Source organism: Mauremys mutica, chromosome 13, assembly GCF_020497125.1.
Source record: "Mauremys mutica isolate MM-2020 ecotype Southern chromosome 13, ASM2049712v1, whole genome shotgun sequence".
In the NCBI taxonomy this organism is placed as follows: Eukaryota; Metazoa; Chordata; order Testudines; family Geoemydidae; genus Mauremys; species Mauremys mutica.
In genome coordinates this window covers 36937391-36948719 of record NC_059084.1, presented here as the reverse complement: position 1 = coordinate 36948719, position 11329 = coordinate 36937391, and the positions used below count along the sequence as shown (strand labels likewise).

Sequence of the window (11329 nt, the reverse complement as noted above, 5' to 3'; positions counted from 1 at the left end):
ACACAGCCCACGGGCTGTAGTTTTCCCACCCCTGTCCCAAAGGAATAGAGAAGGGCAAATGTAATACCTGTTTTTGAAAAGGGGAACAAAGAAGACAGAAGGAATTATAGACCAGTCAGCGTAACTTTGATACCCGGAAAGATACTGGAACCAATGATTCAACAATGGATTTGTAAACACCTAGAGGGATAACAGGGATAGCCGGCACGGCTTGGTAAAGCACAAATGCTGGCAAACCAACTTAATTTCCTTCTTTGACAGAGTTACTAGCTTAGCTGATATGGGGAAGCAGCACACATGATAGATCTTGGTTTTAGTGAGGCTTTTGACACAGTCCCATGTGACGTTTTCAGAAGCAAACTAGGGAAAGCTGGTCTAGATGACATTTCTACAAGGTGGGTGCACATCCGGTGGAAAGACTGTACTCGGAGACAGTTATCTCTGATTCGCTGTCTAACTGGGAAGATGTAGCTGGGGTCCCGTGGGGTCAGTCCTGGGTCCAATACTGTAGAATATTTTCATTAATGACTTGGATAAGGGATAAGATTGACAGAAATATGGGAAGGGTTGCAAATGGAAAAGCACCTTTGGAGGACAGGATTAGAAATGAGCTTGGCAAGTTAGAGAATTGATCTGAAATCAACAAGATGAAATTCAGGACAGACAAGTGCACTTGGGAAGGAAAAATCAAATGGACAATGAGAAAGTGTGGTGGGGGAGATGGTTAATTGGTAGTATTGCTGAAAAGGTTCTGGGGGTTAAAGTGGAGCACAAGCTGAATACGAATTGGCATGGCAGAATTCCTTTTTTTTTCCTTCTTTTTTACATTTTTGACAAATAGCGTCAATAGTTATTTTGAAACAATTTTTAATTTTTTAATCAATTTTAATTTTCACAGTGGTGGGAGATTATGGAAGGTGAGGCAAAAGGGGGTCAGACATAAGAATATAACATAAGAACGGCCATACTGGGTCAGACCAAAGGTCCATCTAGCCCAGTATATGACAGTGGCCAATGCCAGGTGCTTCAGAGGGAATGAATAGAACATGTAATCATCAAGTGATCCATCCCCTGTCACCAGTTCCCAGTTTCTGGCAAACAGGGGCTAGGGACACCATCCCTGCCCATCCTAGCTAATACCTACTGATGGACCTATCCTCCATGAACTTATCTAGTTCTTTTTTGAACCCTGCTACTGTTATGGCCTTCACAAGAGTTCCACAAGTTGACTATGCATTGTGTAAAGAAATACTTTCTTTTGTTTGTTTTAAACCTGCTGCTTATTAATTTCATTGGGTAATCCCTAGTTCTTGTGTTATGAGAAAGAGTAAATAACATTTCCTTATTTACTTTCTCCACACCTCTCAAGATTTTATAGACCTCCATTATATCCCCCTTGCTTGTCTCTTTTCCAAGCTGAACAGTCCCAGTCTTATTAATCTGTCCTCATATGGAAGCTGTTCTATACTCCTAATAATTTTTGTTGCTCTTCTCTGTACCTTTTCCAATTCCAAATATATTTTTGAGATGGGGTGACTAGAACTGCAAACAGTATTCAAGGTGTAGGCGTAGTGTGGATTTATATAGAGACATTATCATATTTGCTGTTTTTTTCTCTCTCCCTTTCCTAATGGTTCCTAACATTTGATTAGCATATTTGACAGCCGCTGCACACTGAGCAGATGTTTTCAGAGAACTATCCACATTGGCACCAAGATCTCTTTCTTGTGTGGTAACAGCTAATTGAGCATCCGTTATTTTATATGTGGAGTTGGGATTATGTTTTCCAATGTGCATTGCTTTGCATTTATCAACATTGAATTTCATCTGGCATTTTGGGGCCCACTCGCCCAGTTTTGAGAAATCCTTTTGTAGCTCTTCGCAGTCTGCCTGGGACTTAACTATCTTGAGTAGTTTTGTATCATCTGAAAATTTTGCCACCTCTCTGTTTAGCCCTTTTTCCAGGTCATTTATGACTGTGTTAAACAGGACGGGGCCCAGTACAGACTCCTGGAGGACACCACTGTTTACATCTCTCCATGCTGAAAACTGACCATTAATTCCTACTCTTTGTTTCCTATCTTTTAATCAGTTACTGATCCATGAAAGAACCTTCCCTCTCATCCCATGACAGCTTACTTTGCTTAAAAGCCTTTGGTGAGGGACCTTGTCAAAGGCTTTCCAAAAGAAAATAATTATTTAATGACACTAGAGGTTAACATTCTAAATGTTAAAGTTTTATAACTGTTAAAACAGAAATTATCAACATTATATTTCAGACACATAAAGCACATGTCCTTAAATCAACTTTGAATAAGCTCTCAGGTAGCATTTTTCTTACTTTGACTATCCATAAATATTTATTATTATTGATGGATTATTTTCCATCAGTTTCTCTGTGTGTGGTGAATTCAATACTTAACAATAAAAATCTAATCCTTCCTAACCTGAATATGAGTCAACAATGTGATGTAGTTGTAAAGAATGTTAATATCATCATGACTGTATTAACAGAAGAGTCATATGTAAGACATGGCAGGTAATTTTCTTGCTCTACTCAGCACTGGCGAGGCCTCAACTGGAGTGTGACGTTGTGCTCTATATGATTTTATGAAAATATGCTAATGAGTGTGAATATAATGTAACTGTAATATGCTTCATGCAAAAGGTCTCTTGTAAGGTATCATTACAAAACTTATAAACTATTGAGCTTGGTCATCCTAGTTGTATAAATGTATCACTCTTGTATACGAAACTAGAAATATGAAATATAACTCTGAGGGCCTATTTTAATTATGCAAAGTGTGGGCCATTAATGATAGTTTGGAATCTTGATGGCACAGGACAATTGACTGTGGATGGCTCTGTTTGCAGGCAGCCTTCCTGTGAGTCAGGCTGGGAGGAATGAAGGCTTGGGGGTCTTACAGGAGTTGTGACCACGTCACCTGGTACTGGAATCCATCTTACAGCTGGTGCTTTTCCATTTAGAAGGAGGGGTGGAGAAAGCAGACAGACAAAATATTCCCACCTTGTGCCAAAGCTATAGCAGAGCATGGAACAGAACAAAGGGGGCTTGTAGCAGGTGCTGGTGCAAAGGCACCTAATTAGCCCCTGCTCAGCCAGCCCCAATCAGGGGAAATAGATTGGGGCTGGAGAGAAATCTGGTGCCTGGCCTCTAGAAGTGGCTGCACCTGCGGGCCTGAGGGTTCAGGGACTATAAAGGCTGGCTGGCAGCCAGGAGAAGGGGGAATGGCCAGGGGGAAGATCAGTCAGTCTCTAGGCTGAGGGCAGATTCTGCATAGGAAAGGAGATTGTAAGGCCTGCAAGCTCTGTTTATAGTATATCACTGGTGGTGGGAGAACCTGGTGTAAATAAAGCCATGGGTGCTGCAGAGCTAGAAGCCTCTCTGAGCTTTATTGGGGCAGCCAGTGGGCCCCAGGAAGAGGGGCAGGCAGAGGACCTGTTACAGGGCTGCAGTCATGAGAAATCCCCTAGCTACCACCTGAGCTGGAACAAGGGCTGTCCCAGGGGAAAGGATTGTGCCCAGACTAGGAAGCTGTCCAGTGTGTGAGAGAAGCTTCTTGAAACATCTGTGGGTGAGATTTTATCTGTACTCAGTTTTCTTACTGGATTAGGCATACGCTTGCATGTTTTATTTTATTTTGCTTGGTAATTCACTTTGTTCTGTCTGTTATTACTTGGAACCAATTAAATCCTACTTGTATTTAATAAAATCACTTTTTATGTATTAATTAACTCAGAGTCTGTATTAATACCTGCGGGGGAGGAAAGGAACATCTGTGCATATATCAGTGTTATAGATGGTGATCAATTTATGAGTTTATCTTGTGTAAGCTTTATACAGGGTAAAATGGATTTATTTTGGGTTTGGACCCCACTGGGAGTTGGACATCTGAGTGTTAGAGACCAGAACACTTCTTGAGCTGCTTTCAGTTAAGCCTGCAGCTGGTGGGGGACATGGTTCAGACCTGGGTCTGGGTTTGCAGCAGGTTAACGTGTCTGGCTCAGACCAGGCAGGGCACTGAAGCCCCAAGGTGTCGGGGAAAATGGGCTCAGGGGTAGTCTCAGCACATCTGTTGGCAGTTCCCAAGGGGATTCTGTGATCCAACCCGTTAATGTCCAGTTCTGGGCCCCAAACTTTAGGAAAGATGTGAATAAATTGCAGCGTGTCCTGGGGAGAGCAACTAAAAGGATTAGAAAATCTTAGTTATGAGGAACAGATAAAACCACTGAGCAGGTTTAGTCTTGAGAAAATAACACAGAGCAGGGACCCGTCAGCAGTTTTCAGCTGTGTTTAGAGCTGTTACAAAGGGGACTGATTGATTGTTCTCTGTCTCTACCGATGGTAGGACACAATGCAATCGGCTCACTCTGCAGCAAGGGAGATTTAGGTTAGTTATGAGGAAAATGTTTCTAGCCATAAGGGTAGCTAAGCTCTAGAATAGGTTTCCAAGGGAGATTGTGGAATCCCCATCATTGGAAGTTTTTTAAAGTCTTGATGACTTCCTGAGATCCCTTCCAGCCCCATATTTCTATGATCTAATGGTCCTTGTTGGCCTTCAGCTCTAGGAATGAATGATCTTTCTTCCATTTGTTCCTTTATTTACTTCCTTCTTTCATAGCCATTAACCACCTGTAAATAAATCAGAAACCTCCAGGGCACACTCAGGGTTCTCTGTTGTGGGCAGTGCTAACTCCAGTGTACCAGCCCCGCATCTCGGGGGTGCTGTGCCACAGGGAGGGGCTCAGAAGGGGGTGCTCTAACCTCAAAATCCAAACTGGCCCCAGTGAGGTGCTAGGGGTGCTACACTGCAGGGAGCAGGGTGGGAGTTCAATTGATGGTTTGCTCCCCTTGCAGGTCAGTGCTGGCCCTAGGGGGTGCTGTGCTGTGGGGAGCATTGTGCAATAGGACAGCAGCTGGTACCCGAGGGGGTTTGTTGAGTATCTACAGCTCCCCTGAGGTTGAAAGATTTGGAGGAACATTGTTCGAATCCCACACTTCTTGTACCTCCTAATGTCTCATAGACTTGGAGGAAGGGAGCTTAGCTCAAGAGGACTCTGTGCAGGACACTTGAGAGCTGGAGCTGAGCCCATGTGGGCAATAAAATGTACCTAACACTGAGCAGATGTCTCCAGTCCCACTGCTATCCATTGGGTTGAATACGGTGTGAAAGAAATGGTTATACAAAGCCTCAGGGAGATTTGAGCTCACACCACCTTGTTTACAGGACTGCGAAATAGCCATCAAACTACCACAGAACAATTCTGCCCCCTTCCCTCTGCAGTCAGCTGTCCTGAGTGCTTGACATCATAATTCTGGAGGGATATTCTTCAAGCTGAGACCTCATTGTGTAGACAGCTGCAGCACTGCAGAAAGAACCCAGAAATCCTGGGTCCCAGTTCCCTTTGCTCAAAGCACGACACCCCTCCTCACTGAAAGTCAGGAAAAGAATCCAGGAGTCCTGGATCCCAGGCTGCCCTACTCTGACCAATCACACACCTCTCCTCAGACAAAGGGATAGACAAAACCCAGGAATACAGACTCCCAGCCCCAACCCACTAGACTTCACTTTCATTCCAGAGCCAGCATTAGAAGCCAGGAGTCCTGACTCCAAACCCAAACACCCGAAAGAAGCAAAAAGCTGAGGTGACAAATTTAAAGTTGATGAAACTGAAAGATGGTAATAAGGACCAACGTGACCTGCTAGGTGAAACTAGGATGTTACCTTGCTCTGATGCATTAAAGACTCTGAATTTGCATGGTAAAAATTCCTGGTGTCTTCATCCCCAGCTGGGAGGCTTCATTAATTATACCTTTTAAGAATGCCCCCTGGAGATGATGCTCATGGCAATAGCAACCTCCCATGTTTCTGCAGCATCTGCCAGTCCTCAAAGACTCCCACAGTGGGATGGGCAGAACTATATGCAGATAGAGAGCGATGGGTATGTCTTGGGTTAGATGGATGGAGAGATCAAAAGAGAGAAATTAGTGTTTATGGGACTGGATGCACAGAGAGAAAGGCAGATTTTGTACCAATTTCCAGTGTAACCCCTACTATGGATTCAGGTATGCCAGTAGAACCATGGTTCATACCAGTGTGGTTTAACCCTCACTACTGATGGCAACAACATAAGCACCTTTCTAATGGTATCTATTGCCAAAAAAGGGGAAAAAAACAAACTCATGCTTTTGTGAAGCACATCTTGCCTAGAGCCCTGGAGCAAGCCAAAACTCCAATCCAACCTGTTCCCTCGACAACTCCAGCCCTGGCTTTGGTCCCAAAATTAAATAATCTGTCAATCCCTCTTCCCGTCTGATTTTGAGCTTTCCCATCTTTCTCTCTTTCTTTCATTATTCAAATTCCAAGGGCACATTTCCGCCCCTCAGAAATAGGGCAGACACGCAACGGCATCCAATGGCAGTTCACCTTCTTTCAGAGAATTGCTCTTATCCTACAGAGAAAGAAATAATAATGAATAACCTAGATTTCAGGGTTTGTAATGTATGTCAGTACATCATTCCTTGTCATGTTGTTCTATTGGCTAGAGCACTGTTGCTCAGTGGCTGGTGCGCTAATCATCACAATCCAGCATTCTAAAATCGAGTCTTTCTGGGGTCATTCATCCCGGGAGAGTTTGATCTACCAGAGGCTGGCTAATCTGCTCTCTTCCTGTAGTGACAGCACTGCTGTCCAAGGGATTTGGGTGCTTTGACTGCCACCTTGAAGTTGTCCAAGTGATTAGTGTGCCCAATTCCTCACTAATTTTCATGGCATCCAATACTTTCAGGCACCTTGAGGGGTCTGCAGATGAAGCTTGTGGGATGTGAGAGCCCAGGGCTGGGATTGCAGGAGCTGTGGGTTGGGAGTGAGGGGCACCAGAAGAGCTGTAGACAATGAGGACCTGTTGTAATAGTTGGGCTTACAAATTTAGCCTAATTTTAAGCTCTGCTGTGAAGAGTGAAAGTTTATGAACCCTCCTATCTCGTATAACAATCAAGGTTGATGGACAGGTACAAAAGTGAGACAGAACAGGAAACGGGCCCAGAGTAGTATAAATTGTCAAGTCTCAGAGTGGCTGGTAAGATTGTGGGCCATGCCTGGGTTTCTGCAGCGATGAGGCTGGAAGGGAGAGTCACACCAGAGACAGAAGCTGCATTTTCTCTCTTTGCCGTTCTTCTCTTTCCCTTCTCGTGTGTGTGTCTGTCGGGTTTTTTCTTCTAGGAAACAGGATTCACCTTGAACAAAAAACAATAACAGCTCCAGCCCATCACAACTAACTTCTTCTCTTTTCCCCAAGAGGACAGTTAGTACCATCTTTAATACCATCGAAGAGACTGTCACAGCAAGAGGGCTTCCTTCAAATACCTCTCCACAGCTACAGGGAAAAGGAACAAGGGATGTAGTTAAAAATAAGGCTTTTGCCTTAATACGTCACATTTAAAAGGCTTGAGCTGTTTTTCCTCCGTTTCTGTATCTGTACTGAAAGGTTAGAAGGATAGTTAATGGTGCATTTCCCATGGGACTCAGCAGGCCGAGGGCCCTGGACACCAGACCTCGAACCTTGTTGAACACTGTTTAACCTTGGGCAGCAATAGAGTCACGTTAGCACCATTGACTCTCTGTCCCATATATTCCATCTCAATGACTACAACAGAGTCCAGGGCTGGGACAGCAGGGGCTGTGGGTCAGGCTTGAGGGGCACTGGCAGAGCTGTGAGTTTCCAGGCTAGGACTGGATTGGGAAGGTGCCAGTGGGTCAGGACTCAGGGTGCATGTGTACAGCAAACGAAGGTGTGATGGTAGCACAGGTGGGCGTTCCTACGCTAGCGTTGATCTAGCTAGCACAGGAAACAACCAGCAAAGGGGACACGTTGGCCTGGACTGCAGCACAGCAGGATAGGTACCCAGGGCCCCTGGCAGGCTGGTATTGGGGCAGCTACCTCGCCGTGAAGTTTGTGCTGCCAGCTATTATTACCATACTGGGTAGATGAAAGCTGGCATGGCACCGCCTAACTGTGCCACAGTCACACCTTCGCTTGCAGGGTAAACACACCTGTATAAAGCCAGCCAGGACACTGGAGGAGCCTCCTGTCTCTGAGCAGACTGTCATGCCGGGCAAGAAGCTTACATAGCTTCGACCTTCCTGGGTCTGACCTTAGAGCATTCAGCATCCCCTTCCACACCGTGCGCTTCCCACAGTGAGTCCACCTGGGCGGGGCTCTTGGGGAAGCCAGAGGGCCCTGCACCCCAACTCTGCAGTCAGATGTGACTCTCAGAGAGTGTTGTAAAACGGAAGGTTTATTAGTTGACAGGAACACAGCATAGAACAGAACTTGTTAGCACAGAAATCAGTGACTTTCAGCCAAGTCCATCTTGGGGGGCCCCTGGGCCAGATGCCCTGGACTCCCCCTCTTCTAGTCCCACATTGCAGACTGCCCTGGACCCCACTGCCTATGCTCCTCCCCCGGGATTTGTCCTGCTTTCCAAGCAAAGTGTCATTTTGTCACATCCCCCTCCTGCCCTGAGCACCTCAGCAAAAGTCACACACCCAATTCCCACCACCTAGGCATTGGTGCAGTGCACAGGGAAACTGAGGCACACACACAGTATTAGTATAGGACATTAAGACTCACATGCAAAAAAAAAAACACTTCGCCACAGGATGTTTCTGGTATGACATGTGCTGTTTGTTCCTCACGTACACCCTGACTACTGGGTCACTGCTTCTAATTGTCAGCTGTCACAGGATTGCACCGACCCAACTGTTTACTGGAATTTCCCCTCCCACTCCTCCCACCTCCACGAGCGGCTGGGCTCTATATAACCCACTCTGAGATGGGCAGGAGGATCAGGGTGAGGTTCAGCTCCACAGAGGCTGGGACCCATCGCTCTGACAACAGCGAAGGAACAAGGACTTGGGTGACTTGGAGGAGATTCCACCAGCTTTGAGAGAGGAGAGAACAGTATCACATGGGGTTACAACTGCAGGATTTTCTGGGAGGCAGCATGATCTAGGGGTTAGAGCAGGGGGGATAGGGGGTTGAGAGTCTAGACTCCTGAGTTCACGCTCCACCTCTCTGGGCTCAGGGGCTGATCTCAATTCGGGTTTGTGCAGCTCCTGTCAAATGTGGAGTCCCAGCTTGGTTAGAGTCTGAGACTCGGACACCTCGGTTCTAACCTGGCTCTAGGAGGGGAATGGGGATCAGTGGGTTGGAGGAGGGAAGCTATCTTGGTCAGGGTCTGTGCTGTGCCTGGCACAATAGCACAAGAATAGTAGGAGGAGCTCAGGGGGGCAGAACAGTGTGGGAGGGGATCATAAGAAGTTGAGGAGCTTTGGGAACAGAGTGAGTCGGGAGGGGGTTGGGCCCAGGAGGTTCCATGGAGGAGACAGATTCCCACCCTGCCCTGTCTCCATCCATCTCCCCCATCTCCCCACTGCAGGTCGATTCAGTGACAGACATGGCCATGATTCTGGGAGGACCCCGCCCGGTGCTCCTGCTACCACTCATCCTGCTGGCCGCCTGCCTGATCCTGGCCAGTGGGCAGCCATGGATCGAGCCAAACTTCATTTTCCAGAGGAAGCATTTGGACTATGAAAAGACTAAAGCCCCCACTGCCAACGCCTATTGTAACACGATGATGATTTTTCGGGGACTGTATGGGAAGGCAGTCAATACCTTCATCCATGAGCCCATCTTAAAAATCACCAGCATCTGCAAGGAGGGTGGTACTCCCAAAATAGGTGGCCTGTACAAGAGCAAAGTTGAATTCAGCATCACTCAGTGCGTATTTAAGCCTGACACACTGTCAATCTCTTACATCGGAGTAGTGAAGAAGCGGAAAATTATCATTGGCTGCTGGAATTTGTAGCCTGTGTACTACTTAGAGCAGCTGTAGGGCCTGGGGCTGGACCTGGAGGGGAGGCAGGAACCTTGCTGCTTCCTCTAACACAGCTCTGTCCCTCCCACACAGACCATGGCACCCGGCTCCTCACCCACCTCTGAGCACTGGTCAATTATTTAGGTGTTTCCACCCCTAGTGCCCATTATACAGTATAGCCGCCCCCTCCCCACCCCCACCCTCTGCTGCCCCTAGTGCCCATTATACAGTACAGCCGCCCCTTCCCCATCCCCACCCTCTGCTGCCCCTAGTGACCATTATACAGTATAGCCGCCCCCTCCCCACCCCACCCTCTGCTGCCCCTAGTGCCCATTATACAGTATAGCCATTCTCTGTGCTCTCTAAATCTTATTAAACCTGGTACCTGCAAAGCAATCTGTCTTGTCGTGTGAGATTGGGGAATGACGGAACATAAATCCCCGGGTCCTAGAGCCCACTCCCCGCCCAGTGTCAGGGATTCACAGATTCCAAAGCCAGAGGGGACCATTGTGATCATCTAGACCAGGCTTGCACAACATGCAGCCCGGAGGCCGTATGCGTCCCACATGGGCTCACTGTGCGGCCCGTGGGGGTGAGTAGGCAAGTGGTGGGTGAGGGAGGGGGGATGAAGAGGCAGTTGGGCAGTGGCAGAGGGTGAGAAGGTGAGCCGAGGGGGTGGGGGGCTGAGGAGGCGAGTGGGCGGGCAGTGAGGAGGCAAGCCAGGCGGGTGCGGGGGCTGAGGAGGCAAGCGAGGAGTCAGCGGCTGACCTGTTCTACTGATCTGGTCTGGCTCCCATACCCTCTCCAAGGGTTGCAGCTGTCTGGAGGTGCTGCCTTCCATGCCTTCCTCATTCACATCACATTCATTCAACAGGGCAATTGATTACAAAGTGGGGGGAAGATATTATTCTACTTCTAGCAAAAAGACATTTTTCTTTTACCTTAATTATACTATCTTAGGGGCCCATTTATATTACCAAGGTTCAATATTGCTGTTTCAGTGGGGCAGCGCTGGGGAAGGAGGATTTGTTTCCATGGGGTGGGCAGTGCTGGAAGGGGGTCCGCAGGGCCGGGGTGGGTCAGCCCTCAGCTGTTTTCTTTGGAGTAATATGGCCCTCGCCTCTTTACAAGTTGTCCAGGCCTGATCTAGACCAACAATCCACATGAAGGTGACACACAATTGTTGGTGTCATTAGGCATAACCCTAGGTAACTCAGGAGGGTGGAAAATCCTAAGTGTCAATAAAGCCTTCCTGTACTAGGCCTGAATGAACTAAAGTCACTCCATGTCTGACCAAAGCCTTTCCATGTTTGAACTTTAATCGACCTAACAGGCCAGCAACAGAGAATGGTTATCAGTTGCAACACCTGTACCAGAAGGTAATAATGAGGCCTGCTATAATGAGGCCTGCTTGCTCCTGGCTAAGGG

At 47.2% G+C, this 11329-nt stretch overlaps 1 protein-coding gene across 1 annotated transcript; it reads left to right on the top strand.

The window, feature by feature from the left end:
- The first annotated feature begins 9487 nt into the window (after positions 1-9487).
- Positions 9488-9892, top strand: LOC123347974 (ribonuclease-like). Its single transcript, XM_044985173.1, has one exon. It carries the CDS (start codon positions 9488-9490, stop codon positions 9890-9892), a length of 405 nt encoding a protein of 134 aa, XP_044841108.1.
- The last annotated feature ends 1437 nt before the right edge of the window (positions 9893-11329 follow it).